The sequence below is a fragment of the Orbilia oligospora genome (assembly GCF_000225545.1).
Source record: "Orbilia oligospora ATCC 24927 unplaced genomic scaffold scaffold00004, whole genome shotgun sequence".
NCBI classification, from domain to species: Eukaryota; Fungi; Ascomycota; class Orbiliomycetes; order Orbiliales; family Orbiliaceae; genus Orbilia; species Orbilia oligospora.
In genome coordinates, this window is record NW_011645561.1 from 1,223,452 (window position 1) to 1,247,040 (window position 23,589).

The 23,589-nt window shown below is 45.5% G+C and overlaps 5 protein-coding genes across 5 annotated transcripts; 2 read left to right on the forward strand and 3 right to left on the reverse strand.

Annotated features, from left to right (window-relative positions):
- Positions 1 to 1,884: 1,884 nt before the first annotated feature.
- On the reverse strand, positions 1,885 to 5,454 carry AOL_s00004g359 (uncharacterized protein; the record flags this gene model as incomplete). Its single annotated transcript, XM_011119009.1, has 2 exons — positions 1,885 to 2,346; positions 2,425 to 5,454. 2 exons carry the CDS (start codon positions 5,452 to 5,454, stop codon positions 1,885 to 1,887), a joined length of 3,492 nt encoding a protein of 1,163 aa, XP_011117311.1.
- A 638-nt stretch (positions 5,455 to 6,092) lies between these two features.
- On the reverse strand, positions 6,093 to 7,065 carry AOL_s00004g360 (uncharacterized protein; the record flags this gene model as incomplete). Its single annotated transcript, XM_011119010.1, has 3 exons — positions 6,093 to 6,455; positions 6,550 to 6,720; positions 6,841 to 7,065. 3 exons carry the CDS (start codon positions 7,063 to 7,065, stop codon positions 6,093 to 6,095), a joined length of 759 nt encoding a protein of 252 aa, XP_011117312.1.
- A 369-nt stretch (positions 7,066 to 7,434) lies between these two features.
- On the forward strand, positions 7,435 to 8,625 carry AOL_s00004g361 (uncharacterized protein; the record flags this gene model as incomplete). Its single annotated transcript, XM_011119011.1, has 4 exons — positions 7,435 to 7,482; positions 7,560 to 7,907; positions 8,054 to 8,262; positions 8,340 to 8,625. The coding sequence occupies 4 exons, from the start codon at positions 7,435 to 7,437 to the stop codon at positions 8,623 to 8,625; spliced, it is 891 nt and encodes a 296-aa protein (XP_011117313.1).
- Positions 8,626 to 10,588: 1,963 nt separating this feature from the next.
- Positions 10,589 to 12,384, reverse strand: AOL_s00004g362 (uncharacterized protein; the record flags this gene model as incomplete). The annotated part of the gene is made up of 2 exons (XM_011119012.1): positions 10,589 to 12,209; positions 12,332 to 12,384. The coding sequence occupies 2 exons, from the start codon at positions 12,382 to 12,384 to the stop codon at positions 10,589 to 10,591; spliced, it is 1,674 nt and encodes a 557-aa protein (XP_011117314.1).
- A 5,111-nt stretch (positions 12,385 to 17,495) lies between these two features.
- On the forward strand, positions 17,496 to 19,686 carry AOL_s00004g363 (uncharacterized protein; the record flags this gene model as incomplete). Its single annotated transcript, XM_011119013.1, has 4 exons — positions 17,496 to 17,904; positions 17,972 to 18,088; positions 18,163 to 19,139; positions 19,219 to 19,686. The coding sequence occupies 4 exons, from the start codon at positions 17,496 to 17,498 to the stop codon at positions 19,684 to 19,686; spliced, it is 1,971 nt and encodes a 656-aa protein (XP_011117315.1).
- Between the last annotated feature and the right edge of the window lie 3,903 nt (positions 19,687 to 23,589).

Genomic DNA, 23,589 nt, shown 5'->3' on the forward strand with positions numbered 1-23,589 from the left:
TATGATATGAGAATCGGGTGGACCCTTGACCCTGGGATCTGGTACCTGGGATGGAACTGGGGGGCTGAAAAGTACCGGGCTCCCAAACACCCCCAGAAGACACGGACAAAACTGGCCTGACCTCTCTCATAAACTCATTGGAGAACTCGGTGATGGCGCGCTTTCATATCATTTACTCTCAGCCATTTCCCCGGCCTTTTTTTTTTTGCTCCCCGTTTAACTCGAGCGACGGGAAAGTTTTGCTATGTTTTTTTCCCCTATCAACTCGTGTGCGCATTACATTGTCGGCTCGCTGGGATCGAATCTAGTCTTTTTAGTATTAGCATATGCATATGATATACTCCGCGAACAAGATCTTAAGACACGATCTCGTGATTCTATGTGCCATCTATTTAGTGAGAAATCTAGTGCGCTCAGTGGGTCTAGTTCACGGGGACAGAAAAGGGTTATTGTGATATCGTGATTTTATTCCCAATAGGCATCCAACAATATAATATATGTCAACATCATAGCGGCATACGACTCGATTCTCGAGCTTCCTTCCCCCCACTAGTTTCATGTCATTTGCCGAGAAATATCACGACAGATCCCCACAAATATTAACGCCCGAATACCGTGTGAGTTATATAAATTCTATGTAAAAGAATTTCAAATGTTCCACCCCGCGAGCGACCGGTTGACGAGTCTCTTTTATGTTCGCGCTTTCTGTTCCGAAATTTTGTAAATAAGCGTTCGGCTGATGCATAAACTCTTTTTCGTAGCTGTGCCCAATGGATGGCGAGTTAACACTAGTACTAAGTTACGGTACTATATTATAGTTTATGCCCTATATGTACATACCGCATGAAAACAAAGGATTTGGAATTTGAAAGAAAAAAAGAATATACGTCTTATAATATGCTCTAGCGTAACCAATGTCCAACGTTCCTCCTCCAGGATTTCACAGTTTCCTACATGCATTCTATAAATATACAGGTCCATATATATATAATATTATGCCACAGGGTTCGCGAAGTAGTGCTATATATTCATAAATTTAAAATTACGCGCAGGAATAATATTAAAACAATCAATCCAATTACAATTTCAAATTGCATCCATCCAAGAAAGAGGCCTCGAGGTAAACGATCAATATGGACCCCGATAATTCAGAAGTATAGTAGGATTCTCGACTTTAAACTTAGTATTAATTTTCATTTTTCGATATGTATATGCAATCTCTAGTCTCCTTTCACTAAAAAACTATCTATAACTCCTCGTATTCGGTCCTCACGGATACCTATCGATCATCTTATATAGTTTGCAACATCGATACCCATAAATCGATGCAGCTTCTACATACTGACACCTCGAGATCTTATGATCAAGATAACCCCCCGCCCTCCTAGTAACATGCATCCCCCCATCCTTCGTTTCGAAATTAACTAGCTACCTACATATAGGTGTGTAAAATCAATTAATTAATGTAATTCAATATGAGAGTACAGTAGCATTTGGTATACGAGGCATGTAAAGGACCACTACAAAGGTGTGTTCCCTATTCTATTTATATGTACCTACTAGGTATATTATCGAAGTCCAGCCCCCTTAAGGCCTTCTAGTCTCTAAAATCACAAGGTCAACATGCACCGGGTGGAAATAACGTTATAACGTTGCCATGATAGGCAGAGCCCAAGGTCTACGGCAAACTAGGTCTAGAATCAAATACATCCGTAGGCAATACCACAATAAAATACGTACAATTAATTCTCACGCGGACATCCTAATTATAATAAACCAACCAAAATATAAAATTATTCCATTTCTACTAATATATACTTATATACCCAACCCCTCCAAATACGAAAAATAAAGAAAAAATAAAGAAAAGAGCTCCCTCCCCGACTAATAAACCTCAAGAACATATCTCCCATCATCCTTCAACTCCTCAATCCTTCTTCTCGTATCAACCTTAACCCCCTTCCTCGTAGCTTCAACCGCAATAGCCTCCATCAAGACCTCCTGCACATCAGGCACCGGCCAAGTCGGTCCGCACAAGTAAAAGCTTCCGGCTTCTTCCTCACCATATGCCTTCACAATCTTCTCAAGACTTTGCCTCATCTTATCTTGAATATAAACCTTTTCAGGTTGATCTCTACTAAACGCTTTTCCAATATACGTAACCACTCCTGCAGCTTCGTAGGCTTCCCATTCTTCACCGTAAAGATATTCTTCTCGTTGGTGACGGGAACCCATGTACAACAATACGGAGCCGATGGGGATACCCTGTTCCTTCTGCCATGCGCGATACTGCACAAAGGCTCGGAAGGGCGCAAGTCCAGTTCCCAAACCTGCCATAATAAGTGGCTAAAATAAAACGAAACCAATTAGTCCTTGCCCCTTCGACATAGATATAGATATATATAAGAAAAGGATACAACATACCTTCGTGCTCTCCGTCGGCAGCTTCATAACACTTGGCTTAACGCTAACCGTAACCTCACTCCCAATCTTCAATCCACTCAAGTACCGCGTCGCCTGTCCAAACCTATCCCTACCCTTCGGGTCAACCCAATTGACAACCACAATCAACAAATGCACACTGTTCTGGTGCACCTGTTGACTGCTGGCAATGGAATACTCCCTTCTCTTCATAGGCGATACAATCTTCGCCAAATCATGGAAGGAAGGATGTGCAGACCCAAATTCAAGGAGTACATCAGCATATGTGACAGTATCAACTTCCGCACGACGCTTGAACTCCACGGCTCCCTCGGCAGATCCAAGCGTAAGAAGCTCCTTCTTTTCCTTCTCGTCTGTTGCGAACTCCGAGAGGGCTTCATAGAACTTCTTCGGTGGACGGCCGAATATGTCAATGTTCTGACTGAGCGCCTGGTATATAGTTCTCATTTCTAGTTGATCAGGATCATCCCTCGAAGGAACCTCGACAACATCGTTTGCCTCAAGTCCATAGAATTTAATGAACTGGTTAACCTCTTCGGGATCATTGTGAGCATGGATGCCCAACGCCTCACCGATATCATATGTCATACCGGTCCCGGTAAGATCGAACTCAATGTGGAAGATGTTACGATCATACGAGAGGGGTGTAAGTCGCTTGTTCTCCTGTACACGCACAATAAAGTTGGTAACAGGGAGGTCAGGACGGAGAGCATTTTGGAGTTCAAACGCCTCACGGAAGGAAAGAATAATGGCGGAGTGGATTGATTTCTTGAGGAGGTACTTGGGATCTTCCTCAGATTTGGCGGTGTTGATAGCGAAGCTATTGGGGTCGAAGGAGGATGGAAGAGGTTCCCCAATAACTTCAGTTTCGAGCCAAGATTCTGGGACGGGGACTTCGCGGACGTAGGTATCGATAAGAGCGGCGACCTCTTGGATGGTCTGGGGCTCAACACCCTTATCAATGTTGGCAAGCTTTTCGCTAATAGCGGAAACCTTGTCGACTTCACCGGAGACGCGGAGGAAAGCGAGCTGCAAGAGCAAGTTCTCTTTCTCGGGTGAAAGACCAGCATCCTGTGGTACGTCGAGAATGTAGAATTTAGCCTTCTTATGCGCCAAGGCCTTCTTCAATTGAGCCGGAAGCTTAGCCTCGAGATCTTCATCCTTAATAGGGCTTCGAAGGAGAAGTGTACCGCTGGTCTTCACACCAGAAGCAACATCATAAGATAGAGTAATCTTTGAATCGTTTACAACTACCACATCAGCTTGTGTAACATCGTAATGAGCCTGGACAGTCTCTTTAGCGCTCCTGATCCAGCTGTAGGTAATGCCAGCCTGCGATAGATTGTCGTAGATCGAGGAATAGGTAACATTCCGAGAGCTATCAGAAGCCAAAAGCCTTGTAATGCTGCTTGGTGCCTCTTCGCCGGTAGAAACATCAAGGTCCCAGAAGACGTATTGAGAGACGGCTTCAGCCTCAAAGATCTCGAACCCAGCGATATGGGAGGCCTCTGCTGCCAGAGCTTCCTCTGGTGGCGAGATGGAAGTAGACTTTTGCTTGACAATTTGGTCGAAGATCCAGGCAAAATCAGAAGGCACCCAACCCTGCTCTCTGGGGTATTTGACGTCAATGACCGGAGGAGTGATCGTCCAGTCCTCGGCCATAGTCAAAGCAGCGAGAACGTCAGCATATAGGGAGGATTGAACGGAAGCATCGTCAACAGCAGCTTGATCGATGACTTGACCGAGGACAGCAACCCTCTTCACGGACTTTGGAAGAGCTTCCAAAAAGTGGGTCTCAGAGAACGGACGGTAGACGCGCACGGAGATCACACCAATCTTCTCGCCACCGGCTGCCAAACGGGTAGCAACCTGGGCAGAAACCGAAGACTCGACAGATCCGAATACTACAAGCACGGCTTCTGGCTCACTGTGTCCAGCGTATTCGAAGAGCTTGTAGGAAGTTCCGAGCTCAGAGTTGAGATTCTCGAGTATCTTGGCAACTTTAGCCTCAGGATCAACCTTCTTGCCAATGGTCTTTTGCTCATTTAGAATGGACTGGTAAGTCTGATAGATACCAGCTTGATCCAAGACATCGACAACTTTGGCGGTTTCCCGTCCAGCTCGAACACCGTCGTAGATGTGAACAGTAGGTAGTACAGAAGACACCAATGTTGAGAAAAGTGCCATATGCTGGGCATCATGAGCTGATCTTGACGAAATAAGACCAATTCCGGCATCTTGAGCGACTTGTAGGGCCGAGGTATAGTCGGCAACCAAATTGTACTGGAAGGGAGAGTAATCAACGGCTGCGACATGAGCAACGAAAGGGCTAGAGACAGCATAGAGCATGGAAAGCTGCTCGAGAGCATTTCGCATTTCGAGGAGAGTAGCGGTGGATGCTATGACGGTCTGGGGAATGTTTCTCTTAGACAGTTCCCTGTCGTTAGAGAAAACATAACCTAGTAGAACGGAAGCAGCTCCTGTTCTAGTTTCTAAGCTGGTGATTGTGGTAGGCCTGCCGTAAGCATTGGCCTGGGATTTACCAGACCATTCCTTGGCAGCAGTATCGAGGTCGAACGTCTCCGGCGAGTAGGAGAAGACGTTGTCAGAGAGAGAATAACCAACATGCTGGACAAGCTGCTGGGAGGTCAAGTAAGCCTGACCGGTGATTTTGGAGACATCGTGAGGGGTGCCGAAGGGAAAGGCAGCTGAGCCGTTTAGAATCGACAGTTGAGGTTGGTCCGGTCTGTGTTCTTGGGAGAGAGCGAATTTGGAGGTTTCTCCGTTGGTGATGGAGACAGGGCCGGCCGAGGCCGGTGCCGGGGCATCGGGAGCTTGCAGATACATTGGATTGAAGAGTAACAGGTTCGCAGCAGCTGAGGAGGAGGAGGAGTGAGAATGCTGTAAACCGGGTCGGGACAGAGTCTGCAGAGAAGAGAAGGAGCCGGTGCGCAGGCCTGTTGCGAAGGTGGGGGAGGGGGATGGAGATGGAGTGCGAGAGATGGAGGCCATCTTTATATAATACTAAATTTTCATCCAGCTAACTAACTAGCAGCAGAGGCTAGCAGCATGTACCATGGAAATAGAGGGTGTACTGAGCACTGTGTAAAGTGTAACGCAGTGGCCTGGATATATGCAGGCTGGTACGGCACCTCGACACGGGGGGCAAGAGGATAGCACCCAATTGTCCCAGCACACACACATACAAATGCCCACACAATCAATGCAAATTGGTCAGCGAGGCGACCGAGTACTGAGGGCCAGAGCCGACGACGGACTTTTTTTTTCGATGGAATGCGCGCCGATGGCTAACAAAAGGAGGATGAAGTTCGATCACGCAATTTCAGGGTCCGTTTCTATTGGCTAATGGGTTGTTCGGTGAGCTGTTGAGGACAGGGGTCCCTAGGCTGTTACTATTTGGGAGTCAAGTACCTGATTATGTAATACACCAACCCACCCTCTTCGCCATTACCATTACCATACTTTCCTCCTCATACCCCCATATTCCCCACTGTAAGGTGCTTGCTAAGAGGTATCATATTATATCGGCATATCTCCATTGCATATGCGAATCCACACCGCCTGTATGTACAACCCCCATATTATTACCTACCAAATATCTTGTTATATCATATTCCTGTTGCAGCTTCTTAGAGACCTGCCTGTTGTAGTGCCTCCCAGCTTGAGCTATCCTTCTCTTCCCAATTACCACTCGGAATAGTGGTAGCAGTGGTTACAGTGGCGGTGGCAGAGGTGGCAGAGGTGACAGTGTCAGCAGAAGTAGCGGTATCCGATGTCAAAAGTCCCCCAGCATCAAAGGTACTCAGCGACCCCAACAGCTCTTTAAGCTTCGCACAAGCCTTCCTGTTATCCTCCGTCTCTTGTCGCGACTTCTCCAGTTGTTCTTCCATCATGGAAATCAAGGTCTCCCTCGCCTGATGCGGTCGGTAGTTATTGATAAGTTCGTGGATGTTGATCAAATGGATTCTCAGATGATACACCTTTTCTGCGTACTATTTTGCATATATATACCTATCAGCCACCGATAAACCCCAAATTGGTTGGATCTACCTAAGAGGTAAGTTTAGGTATGTAGAGAATATCTACCTCTTCCGGCGACATGCCCATGATTCCCACCAGTTCCAGGTAATTCAGTAGTAAACTCTTGCTCAGTCGTCGTAACTCCTGTGCCCGATCCACATTGTAACTCTCGTTGTTCGGTTCCGGAAACAATTGTGGGATGTTGAGTTCTTTAAGTGTGGGATGTCGTTCTGGTAGCTATTCACCATTATTCCATTTATTCATTATTCCGTTCAGTCAGTCGCTCAGTCGCTCGATCCCGTTCGATATAAATGCCAAGGGTATATTCCCAGCAAATCGATGTGAGAATAAACGTACAGTCCAAATCTGTCCAAAACTTTGGTACTTTTCTGTCGGCGGCTTCGGTGGAATCAAGCACACCAGTTCTGCCGGTAACTCCTTCGACGCGTTCTCGTCCTCATCGTTCTTTGCAGCAGCCTGAAACTCCTTTAGTTTCTCTTGATTCGCAGGTGTGAAGTGTGTATAAAAGGTCGGAGGCGCTGGAAATAACGAGGCCCTTCGACTATCCTGCTCTTCTGCCATCCTTTTCTCTGCCCCTCTCTCGATATCCTATATATTATTCGGCCGTTGGTGATGGATGTGAATCGGTAGTATCGCGGGGTGTGTGATGAACCGAATTGAATTGAATTGGGGGGAAATCCAGGGAAGAAGTGTGGAGAAAAGAGAAAGGCAAGGAAATGAACGACGCTAACTAGGCGGAGAAACACAGGCACAGCTGAGCTTCCCAATCGCACAACCTCTCCTACCACACTGTACTGCAGGCCAGGCCAGATCCAAATCCAGCAACCCCAACCAGGCCTCTGCCACCACCACCACATGAGGACCTACATGACCATGCCCTCCCCGCACTCCTCCAATCCTTCCTCCCCTTCCCGACCCTCTTCTTCCTCCATGCCTTCATCTCCTTCCATCTTCTCCTCCGCATCGCGATTATGGCGGGTAAGTAATATATATACTTTCCTTGACTTCGTAAAAAAAAGACATCATCTAAAAGGAACTAACAGTACTTCTCCCAGACGTCTCGTGCCGGAGACTATCTCGGCCTCCTCCTTCTAGCCGCCTCAAATATCGCTCTGATGGTCACCGAACCATTTCATAGAATGTTCACAATCGATGATCCACGTCTAAAATACCCTCACGCGTTAATAGAACGAGTTTCGGTTCCATACCTTCTCGTTCTTGCAGTTCTGGTACCACTGGGCACCATAGTCGCCTGGACTGGAGTCCTACAAAAGGGGAGACCTTTTTTACAATCGAGTCTATTAGGATTGGGGAATAGTTTGTTACTCGCAAGCTTTATCACCGACTTTATAAAACAAGGCGTCGGACGGCCTAGACCGGACTTAATCGATCGTTGTCAACCTGTACGACTCTCCCTCCCTCCCTTCTCCCCTTCCCACACCACACCACCTCCCCGTCTTACGAACACAAAAAAATACTATCATATCAATTGGCAGTACTAAATTATTAATGCAAAAGACATGATGTTCGTGGGAATCATAATAAATAGCGCGAAGACACCCCACATAACGAACTAGTTACCTTCAAGGTCTGCTACCAGACGAACCACCATATTCTCCACGATGGATTTCGTTCTTTCCCGAGCGGTCACAGTTCTACCGCCTTTGCCGGCCTACTCTACCTTTCTCTTTTCCTTGCAGGCCAATTCTTCGCATTTAGACCTGGTGCGGATTTGGTCAGAACTTGTGCTGCTTTCTCGTATGTTCTTTCCTCCTTTTTACTATCATTGTCCCTATCCTCTATAATCTATTATATCCGTACTAACTCCATACCAGAGCAACGGTACTGGCTGGCTACATAGCCCTCTCCCGTCTCGAAGACTACCGTCACGACTACGCAGACGTATCAGTAGGCTCCTGGATCGGAATCCTCTGCGCCTATTTCTCGTACCGTCGGTACTTCCACCCATTGAGGTCCGCGAGATGTAACGAACCTTACAAGCTATCATCAGAAGAAAACGGATACGAGGGCGTAAAAGATGAGGATCATGATGATGAAGAAGAGGAGAGAGGGAGGAGGGGTAGGTTGAGTGATATTGAAATGGGAATGGTAAGGAGTTGATTATGATTATGACGAGAATGGGATATTGGAGATTTAATTGTAATCAGGGAAGTCTGCTTTGGAAGGGTAATTAGGGACGAACGATTAGGAATTTGGTGTATTATAGCCATGCAGCGGGATCTGGGGTTTTTTTGTTTTGGGATGGAGCGAAGGAGGTCTTGTTCGAGTACTTGGAAGTTGTAAATGAATGATGGTATCGTTGAATTCAATTGTGTGAAGGCTTTAATCGCTGGCATTACATCTTATACCCCGGATATAAAAACCAGGACAGATGGGAAAAAAGAATGCCATCAGACAGAAAACGCTAAACTGAGAACCCCCACCAGGCATGTTACCTATGGCCCGTGCTTTCGATATCGATATCGCTTACCTTAAAAAAAATTCTCCTGATATCAGACCACCGAGATTCCAATTATAATTATAAATCGGTGGGGGAAAAAAAAAAAAAAAAAAAAAGAACCTAGCAATCCCGAGCTCCCGTTCCCATACCATACAAACGATCCAGATACGCGAATAAATGCAAGATGCCCAGCCTAGCTCTCCCGAAGCTCTGCAAGATTTTGTAGTTGCAGCTCTTTGAGCGGGAGCGGGAGCGGTGAGCTCCTTCATAAAAAAAAAGCATAACCTGGCCGACTTTCCCGTGTACCAACCAAAAAAAAATCGACAAAACCTGGTATGCACATATTATTACATGTTACATGGCCCATGTTCCCCGTAGCTCAAGCTGCCGAATAAAAATAAACGAACTTCTGCTGCTGCTGCTGCTGCTGCTGCTGCTGCTGCTGCTGTTGTGTAACCTTTCCAGATAAGTAAAAGTCACTTGTGTAGCTGTCTTTCTGAGTTACCCATCATACGAGTGCAAATGTACTTAAGTATGTAATGCACGAAACATTCCACCACAATGCAACCCCAGTCTATTTTTACAAGCCGATTCGATGGATGGAAAAGGTACTTGCTTATGCATATCCATTCATCCAAGTGTTGCATTTTTTTCTTTCTACTGTGTAGTCTACTTAATTAATTTCGTCGGGTAATCCTTTTTTCGACTACCTCGGTAGAAGCAGCTTTCCAAGAGAAAAAAAAAAAAAAAAAAAAGATTTCCGCTTATGTACTGACTATCAAAAATACTTACTAGGCATATATGCATTTACAGCTGAAAGAGGGCTTATCTCATTTCTTCCAAGTTGCTGTCGTACTAACTCGATAAGCGGGAACTTCTTGCGGCATTTTTTTTCTAAAAAAAAAAAGAATCAAAGAATTCTAAAGTAAGCAGAGGAAGGTTCCCGTTCGTTTCGGTCTAAAGGACCGTTCCAGTTCTCCTTATCATAGGGAGAAAAAAAAGCGGGAAATCTTGTGATATGGCTTGCTAAGAGGTACTTGTGTTAATTTTTTCATCCGGCTTCACACCGAATTTCGCAAAGACTCCAAAGTCTAGTCTTTTAGTAGATACTATTAAGTCCCCTTTGAGGGAAGAGGAAACTTAGTAGTAATATTAATAATATTGGTGGTGTTAACATCTGCCAACGCATTTGATCACATACATATTCACACCATTTGCAAGTCACAATTGTACAAGTCACTATTCGTATCTATCACCTTGTAATCTAGTCCATGACAATTCACTAAAGGGATTTAGAGAGAGGGAAATTGTTTTTTCAAGTGTAATAATAAATAATATTCAGTTCATAGCATGCAATCTATCTAATTTTTTTTGTAAAGGAAAAACATGAAAGCAGAAACTCGCTGAAAAAAGACAAAGGGGAAAAAGTCGTTCAACGCCTTTGATGCAAGGTGTGAAATCCAACAAAAGAGACCATTCAAAGAAACCGGATCGTATTACAACAAGACATTAGAGCATTTTGGTATCCTTATATAAAAAAAGAGAATAAAGGGGGGGAAATATGTAAGGTAGAAAGGTTTAAAGAAGTAAGCCCGTGAAGAGAAAGAAAGAAAAGAAGAAAGTTTACAACTGAGGTCCAGCGCCCAAAACCTCCTTGGTAACACCTTCTTGGTACTTCTTGAAGTTCTCAATGAACTTGGAAGCCAAAGTTCTAGCCGAGCTCTCGTAGCTCTCAGCATCTCCCATCCAGGCCTTGCGTGGGTCCAAGATCTCATCTGGAACACCGTTGCAGGTCTTGGGGATAGCCAAGTTGAAGACTGGGAAGTTCTCGTACTCGGCGTTCTTGAGGCTACCGTCGTGGATAGCGTTCAAGATAGCACGAGTGTAGCGGAGTGGGCATCGCTTACCACCAGCGGCGGCAGAGGCACCGACCCAACCGGTGTTGACGAGCCAGGCGTCGGCATTGTGTTCTGAGATCTTGTTGGCAAGCATCTCGGCGTAGCGCATTGGGTGAAGGGCAAGGAAGGGTTGTCCGAAGCAAGCGGAGAAGGTGGCCTGTGGTTCTGTGACACCTTCCTCGGTACCGCTCATCTTGGAAGTGTAGCCAGAGATGAAGTGGTAGGAGACAGTGCGGGAGTCGAGCTTGGAGACTGGTGGGAGAACACCGGAGGCATCGCAGGTAAGGAGGATGAGATTTGTTGGGTGGCCGTCAGTGATACATGGGAACTTGACGTTGGGGATATATTCGAGTGGGTAGGCGGCACGAGTGTTCTCGGTGAGGGTGGTGTCGTTGTAGTCGACATCACGGGTGTACTCATCGAAGATGACGTTCTCGAGAACGGAACCGTAGCGGATAGCACCGTGGATTTCTGGCTCCTTTTCGCGGCTAAGGCCGACACACTTTGCGTAGCAACCTCCCTCAATGTTGAAGACACCAGAGTCGGTCCAGCAGTGCTCATCGTCACCGATCAAGGCACGTTTCGGGTCAGCGGAGAGAGTAGTCTTGCCGGTACCAGATAGACCGAAGAAGACGGTGACGTCACCGTTCTCACCCTGGTTGGCGGAGGAGTGGAGAGTGAGGACGTTGTGCTTGACTGGCATTTCGTAGAACATGACGGTGAAGATACCCTTCTTCATCTCACCAGCGTATTCGGTACCGAGGATAACCATTTCCTTCTCGGCGAAGTTGAGAGCGACGGATGTCGAAGAAGTCATACCAGTGGTGTACTTGTTAGCTGGGAAGCTGCCGGCGTTGTAGATAACCCAGTCGGGGTGGAAGTGCTCGAGTTCTTCTCGGCTTGGGCGGATAAGCATGTTTCTCATGAAGAGGGCGTGGTAAGCGCGAGCGCAGACGACACGGACGTTGATTCTGTAGCGAGTATCCCAGCCGGCATAACCGTCAACGACGTAGATGCGGTCACGAGTGTTGAGGTAGTCGATGGCACGTTCACGGTTGATAACCCAGGTGTGGTCGTCCATGGGCTTGTTGACTGGGCCCCACCAGATTTCATTTTCCGAAGATGGCTCCTTGACGATTCTCTTGTCACCGGGCGAGCGGCCGGTCTTCTTACCAGAGTAAGCGCTCAAGGCACCAGAGGAGGTGATGGCAGTGCCACTCTCGAAGACGAGAGCATCTTCGTAGAGGGTAGAGACGGCAGGGTTGGAGATGATCTGAACTCGGTCGTAGTCAATGTTGGCCTTGTCGTGAAGCTCCTCCTCAATCTCAGTGTGCTCTGTGACAGGACTGTAAAAGTGTGTAACAATACCAAGTTAGAAATCATGCATACACAATATACTTTTGAGCGATATATATGTATATCCACAAGTAGGTATATATCTATTTTTGGAAAGGAATGTGTGACTTACGCAACACCCTTTGGGTGTAATGTTGTCTTGTTAACAGCTCTGGAGGAAACCATTTTGAAGTATTTGTGGAATGTAGATTGGCAAGAAAGATGAGAACGGTATGGAGGACCGGAGGAAGTAGGTTGTTTGAATTTCTTAGAAGAAGAGTGATAGAAAGAAGAACCGAGTGGTCGAAGTTGAGAGATTTCAGCAGAAGTAGATCTTTTGAATATTGAAGGTCGGATGAAGCTATTTAAGAAAGATCGCTGGGCTGGATGATGATTCGGGATCGGAATGCTATGATGATGATTATAAAAATAGTTATTTAGATAATTCTTTGTTCGAGTCGAAAAGGAACAAGATTGGTAGTGAGAAAGATGCAATCAGGAACTGTTGATCGCTTGAATTGAAGTCAAAGACAGAAGCATCAACATCGGAGGGGAGAATGGCCGAACTTTATAACATTTGCATCGAGGAATCCAGATATGCCTCGTCCGGCGGTTGGACCCGACTTGTGGCCCCTGAGGACAAGAATATTCTCGCCATGACTTGGATTGTTCCGAAAAATCGACAGAAGACTCTAAGCCATGCGACATCCAAACCTCCAGGTTAGCGAAAACTGCCATTTTTGGCGTTGTGTGGGCGAAAATGCGACAAATGGAAGTGCCTGCATGGCTCGACCGAACCTGGCCATCGGACAGAGGGCGAGGAGGTACCCGAAGAGCACGACTTCCCAGGTCTGGGCCAATGACTGGTCATCCTTTCCCAGGGCGCAGAATCACGAAAGGAAAGGCTAGCGAACTGTACCCGATTCATCTTTTTTTGTTTTTTGCCATCACCGTTAGCTCTGGTGTCCCCGCAATACGGGAGGATACGGAAGGAGGTTCTGTGGGAGAACGGTACCTTGGAGGACTGTCGGAGAGACTCGGAATCTTCTCTGGCTGGACAAGTGATGACCGTGGAAGGCTAGACCTTCGGTCTCAAGGATCAGACACGAATGCAAGGAGGCAAAAATTCGGGTTCACTTTTGATTTGATTCTCTTTGATTTGATTCTCTTTTGCTTGATACGATACTAACGCTGACGGGTTTGAGATTGAAGGAGATGGTCGCGAGATAGGTACGAGTACGAGTGAAGCGGGGATAAGTGCAAGTGGACAGAGATATCGTATCGTCTACACAGAAGAAAAGAAAAAAAAAGACCACAGTTGGTATTACCCTCACTTCCACTACAACTGTCAGTCTGTCTGTCTGTCTGCGGTGCTGTGCTATCTGTTGGACTCCCAGAAACAGCTAGCCAGCTAGGGGGTAATCCTCGTTCCGAGAAAGAAAGAAAAAATACTCATTTTTTGCTATCTACATTGCATAGTACGAACACAATCAACCTAGCCGTATACATGCTCATGCTCCTTCTGATCGGTTCAATGCTGCACTGACCAGGGGGTGGAGAACGGACCCATGTGGACATTCCTCCTATACCCCCCCCTTGGAATACATATGTAAGTGAAGTATACCAGTAGGTAATAACTAATGGCAAAAAAGCCCGAAAGGGTAAAAGAACATAGCATGATGCACGAAAGAAACAGAAAAAAATTTCAATCGACATCAAAGCTGAACGGCTTCAAAGCAAGAAAATTCAAAAATCCCCCCCTTCTAAGCGGGTCCTTCTACCCGAAAAAAATCTCAATCTCAAGTTTGTCGCCTGCCTTGGCGACCATTTCGTCATATCACCAACTTCCACTTGCCTGACTAGATCACAGATAAGTCTCTCTTTTTCTTTCAAACAAATGTTACTTCATAAATCGATCATGAGGTTCCGTTTGCCCATCCGGACGCTAAGAGAAAAAAACGTCATTCTGATCATGAACTCCATCATAACATCGTGAAATCTAGGCAAGGAATGTTAACATCCAGGTCCAACTTGCATTTTCACATATTTCTTGTGTGGTATTCTAGAGTGTCACACGAGCGTTATCCTTGAAGCTTCAAAGCTAAGCTTCCAACCCTTACACTCACACGGCCTCACAGACTTGCACACAGATAGCGTAGGATAGGACAGGTAAGAGGCCGAGAAATCAGAAGAAAGCAATTATAGCATTACATGGGAAAGCATTGAAGTCGTAATCAACGAACCCAATCAAGAAGTCAGGATACCATCCAGCTGCAGTGCAATGTAGCAGGACGGATTTACCGAAACAGATTCGAGCTTAGTGAGTCCATGAGGGATATATTAAGAACGACCAGTTCCCGATCCCAGCCCAGCCCAGCTAGCCCACCTGTGCAGCTAGCTGTGCAAAGTGTGCAATGCCCGCGAACGACTGCATCAGTGAAAAGCGTGAGTAGCCGAAATCTGGGGTAATACCGCGTGAGGCTTTTAAGGCGGATGGCCATCTGGGCCAGACAAATTCCAAGCAATCTGGTTGGTTGGTTCTCAGCCCGTAATCTGAAATTTCGAAAGTGGTTAGGTGTGTGGCCGTGGGTAGCTTCGGCCTGTTACCAAAAACAGGCCCGCCCATGATCACGAGCATGTGAACGAAGCGGCCGTAGGGCCTTGGGAAAAAGTCTCAGGTCGGCAACACTCCATTTTGCTGATAATTTTTTTTTTCTATTCGTTCCTTTTCGGATAATTGTTTTTGCCCTGTCCTCAGAACGGAATAATTCTCATGTAATCGTTCAGTTGCTTCTGCTAGTTTCTTACGCAACTTTCTTAGAAAAAAGGATGCAAGTTCTTAAAAAAGCAGGATTTTTTTATTTTATCACTCATACAAATCTGACAAAGGAATGGCATCGTTATAATATCATAAAAAAAAAAATTAAAAAATAAGAAAAATTTTGATGCATATGGCAAAATTCGCGCGATTCGATTCGGGAAGCATCTATGATCTCTAAGAAAATGAAAAAAAAAATGGTACCGTTTTGAAAATTGCAGTTTTCGTGTTGCATGAGAATGATATCCACTTCCTTTCTGACTACGATGATATGACCTGATACAGGGATGGATTTGTACGAGATATCGAAATGATCCTTTCAAGGACGTTTCAGGTTTTCCACCTCCAAAGACCGGCATGACTTTCTTATCTCGGGAAATTTGTACCCCCTTCAATTTAGATATCGGATGAAGTTGGAAGCTCTAGTGGTTTGGCTGAACGACGACTCATCTCAAATACATGCAGCCTTACAGGAGAGGGAGAAGGGAGCAAAAAAAAAAAGACGCAAGCTGATAAGACGTTAGAGAAAGTGCACTAGCCGTGAAAATCTTTCGGACTTATTGCTATATCATTACCGGCGCACATGCTTTGGGTCCCGTCCGATGTAAAGGTATACTCGCCTGGTTCCCATTGCAAGTATAGTAGTATCTTCGGCGTGTCCGCAGTTTATTTTTTTCGGTAGAAGAATACTTTTCCGGACCTTCGCAATGATGTTTTTCTCCCCCCTCCCACATAATACATGTTATCCGGCCTGGCTGTCAAATGTCTTCGGATAAGCTGATCGTGGTTCTTGCCACCTGTTTATGTATACATCTATCGGCTATGCAGCCGTAGCAATAAGAACCGACGGCCACACGGAAACGGGGTCCCCACAAATCTGATTCGGCATCGCCACTAGAACCCGATCTAGACTTATATCCCGCGGACCGAATGGGACACAATCGCGAGAAGTGTCTAGAGGATTCTAGCCGAGAACTCGAAGTCCATCGTAGGCGGATTCCGTTCCCCGTATTCTCAGGAACAGAAATCCAAAGTCGACAATAGATAGAGAAGCAATGTAAACATCAGGACATCCCGACCTTCTTTAAATACCTTAGGTATCTAAAAGAACCGGCAGACTCCGGTTCGGCAGCGGATCCAAATATAGAGACAATATGCGAATAATTGAAATTCAAATGAATGAAGATATTAATATCGACGACGTTACATGTCCCTCCAATGCGCTTTGCGGCATGAGGAAGTTTCTGCATTGGCAATTTCTTAAGCTCTATCCTCGTCATGCCCAGCCCTCGCTACCGCTACGAGAGGCGTCCAGAATGGTTGGTTCTCGCATTCATCACCTGTGAATAAATCCCCAATTATGCGGATCCGAATGAAGCCAAGTGTCGCGTGGGAGTCGAGGCGGAAGGGGGAACTCTGGTGTTGGATTTTGGGCTGGTCATGCACTACCATAAGCGGTAAGCCTTGTGTTGTTCACCTTCCCTAAACTCTCAAATTGTCTCGTTCTGCCTCACCAACTTTCATGACAGTCACCTGTTTGAGGGAGTGCAGCGGGTAAAACAAGTATGTGCGCCTGAATCAACCCAGCGGTAACTTTCGATTCTTTTCCCACTTCTGTCTCGCAAATTGAACTATTCTCCGTCGCCAGGAAGCTTAAGGGATGTAAGCGCTCCATCTAAAGTTGAGTCGTGTGCCGGCTTACCAGGTTTAGCTAAAGGGCCGTATGCATGTCCAAAACCAAAACCTGGTTACAGGTGCCACATGGAACACCCCCACAAGGCAGCCAACTGACCTGCAAAAACAGCGACGACGTTCTTCTCCAGGCTTCCTAGGCGAATCGTCATGGTGCCTAATTGACATATTGCTACGGTTCCCACCGGAGAATTAATCGGAATTCAGTGTTATAGTGTCAGGGTTAAATGATTTTGTTTCAATTCCGGCCTTCTAGAACTCCTTGTGGTGATAGTCCTGCATACTGCTCTATTCCTCTCCGAGTAAAATGATATGTCAGATCATAGGCATTAAGGTTTCAATTGGCCTTGTCGTTCGCGCGCATCTAATTACTGGAGCAATAACAGCTTATCGTCACTAACTGAATAAACCGCATTGGGTGGGATCTCCAGGTTCTTTCCCTAGTCTCACTATTGCGATTTAACGTAGAAGAGTTAGTGCAGAGGGTCGCATTGTAGACAAGTATTCCCTGCCGGTTCGGAACTGAGAGGAACACTGAGACCCGGTGTCGAGAAGGCGCAGAACACACAAGGAAGCTTATTTTAGAGTTCCTGTGTATATATCCTGTCATATTCCGCTATTTTTTATTCGCATGTCTATCACCAGGTTATTCACCTCTAGTCACTCATTCATATATATCTCACACTCTTTTATAACCCCTCACTTCCCCCTCGATATCTCCCAAGAGTCGAACAAGTGGGTCTTTCTACCTTAAACTCCCAAAGAATCATCGAAATATATACCCAGTATGGCGAGTGAAAAACAAGCGGTTGTAGGTGGCCAACCTACGAACGATATTTCGTCATTTACTTTCCCTAGTCGTGGGGATGGCGACGAATCTTCGAAAGCAGAGGCACTTAGTGACCTTCAGTCGTCCCATTCAAATGTAGTTGGAACAACAGAAGCAGCTGATGGCTCGCCACGGTGGAAGAAGTGCCTACCATCGTTCCTCGGTATGGGGGGTTCGGGCTCAGACGACGGCGAAACCGTTAAGAAGGCGAAACCGTTCAACTTCCGACACCATCAAATGATTAACTTGACTTCTGGTATTGGGATGGGTCTCTTTGTCACATCTGGTCGACAGTTGGCTATTGGTGGTCCCGGCTCGCTCCTTATCAACAATATTCTCATGACCATTGTTCTCTACTTCGTCTCTTGTAAGTTTCTTTCGCGACTCTCGATTATTGATGGCTTAGTTTATGGCAGAACTAACCATGTCTACAGGTGCTATGTGCGAAATCTCCATGAGATATCCGGTATCTGGTAGTTTTATTCGCTACGCCTCAAGATTCATTCACCCCGCCCATGGTTTCGCTCTCGGATACATCTATTTCTGCGCCTGTAAGTTCGCCTAGCCCGTCGATCTATCTATAGTATAGATAAGAATCTGAACTCTAACGATTGCATGCATCCAGATATGTTCACCTTTGGAGCTGAATCCAATGCCATCGCCTATACCGTCCGGGTTTGGCTTCCCTCTGTACAATTCTGGGTCGTAGCTTTGATTTTCCTCGCCGTCATCTTGGCCATTCATGCATCCCCGCCCCATATTTTCGCAGAAGTAGAGTTCTTTATCGGCAGCTTCCGTGTCATATCTGTGACAGGCTTCATCATCTGGACAATTTTCATGATGTGCGGCTTCAAGAAGGGTAACATGCATGAGACTCCTAAATTTGGCCAATACTATAACAAGCCTGGGCCATTCAATATGGGAATCAAAGGTCTCGTCAACGCTGCTATTCTGGCTGCATTCTCCAATGGTGGTGTTGAAATCGGCGCTGTCGCCTCTGGTGATGTACACAAGCCACGATTCTCCATCCCTCGAACCTTGAACACATACCGTTTCCGCATGGCTCTCTTCTACATCTCCTCCCTCTTCTGCATCACTCTTCTCCTCAGCTCCGATGATCCAGCCCTCGAAAGCCACGACGTCCTTCTCTCCCCCTTCGTCCACGCTCTCAGAGTTTATGGTTATCCCGGCCTCGCCCATGTCTTCAACCTCAACATTTTGCTCTCCGTTCTCTCCGTTGCCAACTGCTGCATGTATGTCTGTGGTCAGGTCCTTTCTGTCATGGCTGAAGACGGTAATGCACCAAGATGGTTTATGCATAAAAATCGTCAAGGAAAACCAGCCCGTGCCATTGCGTTCTCGTACACCTGCGGTATTGTTGTCGTTATGATCGCTGCCTTCTCGAATGATGCATTCGAATGGTTCGCCAACAACACCGGTATGGTGTTCTTGATTGTCTGGCTTTCTATCCTCAGCATTCACTTGATGTACCGTCGCGCCATCGCTGTTCAGGGAGACCCCGACTCAAAGACTCCTTACTTGTACAGCATGAGGTTTCCTCTGCCAAAGGATGCTATCGGCAGCGTTATCCTTTGGTTCTTGGTAAGTTCTCATACACCCCCTCCGCCCTTAAAATGGCATTTGTTGTAAATTGTGCGTTGGCTAACATATATAAAAACAGCTCGGTGGACAAGTCTACGTCGCACTTTCTCCTCTCAGTGGCTCTGGTAGCGCAGGTACTTTCTTCAATGCCGCCACTCCAATCCCAGCCTGGTTCATTCTTGTCACAGCCTACATGATCTGGCGCCGCCGTACTGCAAGATTTGTCAAGGCGAACGAAGTCGACCTACAGACCCACCTCCCCAAGGAGGACCCCAAAGAAACAGCCTACATCCACCAATACAGAAAAATCGCCAGGTGGAGAAGAGCCTTGACATACATTCCATTCGTCAGCATCCCTGTTAATGAGAATGAAGCCGTTGAAGTTGTTATGACATCCCAGTCAAGACAACCTTCGTTCGGTAGCTTAAGTAGCTTGGGACCTGTTAGGTCTAGATCTGACGAAGGCCCACATGTCGATTCGATGACGGCTTTACAGATGAAATCTGGGAAACCGTCGCCGACTATTGAGGCCATTGATAAAGCTTAGGCTTCATCAAACACATATTTTGTCTGCTTTGAACGACCGATAACACATTCACATTCACATTCGTTTGGGTAATTGTCCTGCATCGTTAGATTGGCGAAGCGGTGTCTGTACATATTTGGGTTGGGTTTTTTTATAATCATTTAGAGCATTTTAGATTCGTTGTACATATTAGCTTAGCTTAGTATTTTGTTTTGGCATTAATGATATACCATAGAAGTAATAAAGACTACCATTACCCTCATCTGCTTGATAGTACCCAAAACTTCAGCATTAACTCTATATTCTAAGTCAGCGAAAATACCTAGATACACTCAGAATGAATGAGACCTAAGCTTCGATCATGACTCGATCATCTATCATGTGGGACTATTGTAAATCCCATGTGAAAATGCAATAATGTCAAGGAATAAGCCAAGCTGTACTGCCAAATGTTGATATTACAGTATATACCGGCCGGTTCAGGAGGCAATGTTTCAGAACCTGTAACGATGCGACGTATCGATATGGTGGCTTTAAGGCATTTGCATATACGCCTTTTGAAATAGAAAGACAAATTCCTCTGACACGTGTACACGGCTGAGCGGGCTCATCGAGATCGTATATGCAATATGAATATGAAGCCGTGGGTATACTCGTAGCGGGATTGGCTATCTATAATATAGCCAGTTTGTTTAACTTGGAAGTACTTCATTGAATGAGTCGCGATCATCAGAGGCTTTTTTTTTTTTTAAAAAAAAAAAGCTATTTCATTTTCCATAGAATTAAATTAATTTATAAAACGAACTAACTTTATATACTAAATCGCACGTACAGGTACACAAGTAGGTATATCTCCGAACCTGAATTCACCGCGTAAATAGGTATATATATACCTTCGGCCAAATTAACAATGAAATGACCATGAAATTTCGAATCAAAAAATCCAGCCTGCATGACTGATAGAATCATAACCTCGGTTCCACCGGCGCAAAAATATTAAAGTGGATACGATACGCACATATATGCCCTTGTAACTTACGCAATTTTTTGATATTCTATTCCATGTATCTAGATCATGGGATCAATTGATCAATACAAATAGTGCCCGTTAATTATACAGATATAGTTCCCAACATATTACCATTCATGCGGGGTAAACGTCACTGCGATCGCGGCGGCATAGACCGAAACATCTGCCCAAAGAAATACTATTCACCAAACCCAGGTAAAAACATGCACACCCGTTCCAACGAATCCAATGCCGACGTAGGCAGAGTCAGGGGTATGGGAGGGTCCGAGCTCCTCGAATTGTCTCTAGACTGTAAGTATATATACTTCAGCGGAGAGTATTTTGGTTGTATACTATATATAAAAGGATACATATACCCCAAAGCAGTTAGAAAGTATATTCCTAGCCCATCCGTACCACTCCGTCGGTACCGATTATGAAATAACCTATGATCTTTATGGAAGTTGAATACGAGGTTCGACTAGGTATTCGGGTGAAAAATTATATAATTTTTGGAGTTCTTGTTGTGTTAACTTATGTTGCTGGAATGTTTAAGTTTACGTACATGTACGTACGGGTAGGTGCCCATGCCCAGTGAACCAAGAGGATACAAGCCCGCGTAGATATACCCGTATAGATATCTTAGCGATGCAGGTCTATACGATAGTCACGAGGGCACTAAATAATTTTCTCCCTTTTAAGTTTTTTTAATATATTCCAAACAACATTGCCAGGGGGTGACTTCTTAGCTTTCCCGTCGAAAATCTACAGAAACAGAAACGGATCTAATGAGAATGTTTCTCTTAGTAAGATGGGGAGAAAATCTACTAATGCATGCAGGTCCAACGTGGGAGGAATAGATTCATGCGGTTTGGATGTAAGGAGGGTGGTACACGGGAAAAATCGATTGATAGGTGAAACAATTGGCACTCGAGTCTTAGAATATTAATGTCCATGCAATCTGAGGTAGATTGTAGGCTAGAAGCTATTTAGTAGTTATTTCTTCCTACAGATATTTTTCTAGAATTTTTGTGATATCAGTAATGTTCTAGTCGACGGCTGAGGATGAAGCTAGAATTGATCTAGAAAACTCGGCAAGTACCAATTGGCCAAGCTCGGACCTTTGCTCGAGTCGTGAGCTATTCTTAGAACTCCATGTAGATGGTTAGCCAGTCCATAAAACCCCGCGGCTTTATCCTTTGAAGCAAATCGTGAAGCTGATCTTTTAATTTTGAAAGTTATCAGAGCATCTGAAACTCGTTCGCGCTCGGGCGAGACTTTAGAATTTGGTGCTATGACCGAGCTTTGTTCCTGGGTTAAATTGTAATATGGTTTATCCTCGGGTACATCCTAAAATGATCAAATCTACTAGTAATACCACGATAGCTACCTAGGATTTATATGCATGTGCAACTGGTTAGTTTTGTTACACAAACTGTCAAAAAATAAATTCTCTCCAGGGAATTAGCGTTTTGGTTAAAGCTAGAGGATGAGCTGCTCCCCCTTTAGCCACAACCTGTCAATAAACGATATCCCCTATCTTAAACGTCGAAAATGGTATATAAGCCATGATATATGTATGTAATAACCTAAAGAAAGATTCGTAATCCATGTCGAATATATCCCCAGACCGGCAAATAAAATGATCTCATAACTGCAGCTTTGGAAACGAGCCTGTTAATTTGAAACGCTTGTTGCATTTGCAGGTCAATGCCGTGTTGGAGAATCCAAAGTCCCGGATCCAATTAATTCGGTATCTGCCGAGGAATAGCCGGCCAATAGCCGTCAGGGAGGAATCGAAGAAACCCATAGTGAGGAGTGTGCTGAGATGTGAGTGAGTAATGAATTGGGACCATGATAGTGATATATTAAAAAGGTTCAAAGGGTTTGGGAGTGGTATAGGAATCTCGTGTTTGCACATGCATCAAAACGGTAATCTTACCCTTGACGTTGGAAATTTAGGTATAGTTACACGGAATATAAACGTAAGTTTGAGCTTGCAGACGCCGGAAGCTTCAGAAAGATATCATCGGATTGGTTCAATGGTTTGAAGCAATCAAGCGCCACGCCCTAGAATCAACGGAAAACCCGACTTTGCGAGATTTTTGCTCAAACCGCCAATTGAATCTCGAGACTCGAGAGTAAGCTTTGATAACGAAGCGTTTGTCCGCCTAAACGAGACAGGACTATTCGCTAGGAACTTGTGACAGCATAAAGAGCAAACAGACCACCAAAGTAACTCGAAGTATGGTGCCGCGACGAACCGCAGCCATCCCATCCGATTCGAATGTTCGAATAAGATTCCACCATCTTCCCAAGAGATGGTTGACGCAGACTGCAGCCGGCCACATGAGATAGTGCCGTTTGCAGATGCATAACGGGCAAACATTCCGAGGGATTGGTTGAGGATGGTTTGTTGATCCAAAAAACTTCCTCCAATCCTGTGACGAAGGATTTCCATTGGGTAAGCTGAGGAAAAGGCAAGAGTCATGAGGAATTCTGCTGATACCTTGATCTGGTTGTGTATTCCCCGAGACAGGAAGTGAAGCTGCAGCTTTTTGCAGGTAACCTGCATCACGGCTAATCAGCTGCGTCCAGCCGATGTCTGTGGAGAAAGTTGGCACACTGTGGCCAGGGAGCTTTCGATCCGCGTTTCATAAATCTTGGCCAGGATCCAATTCTGCTGGCCCTTGTCATTGGCCCCGCTGAGAAGGGAAATCTGCAGGAAGGAAGGTTCCTCACCTGGGCGCACGTGGAAAACACGCTTTTCGATCAGCAGGCCTTGTGTTGAATGTAGGTAATGCGCATTTCATATGGTGGCGTTTTTTTTTTTTTTTTTCTGATTTGGAGAAGCTGCATCAGTCAAGATTAAAAGCTGCATGTAACTGCAGACACGGCAGACGAAAGCCGTAAAT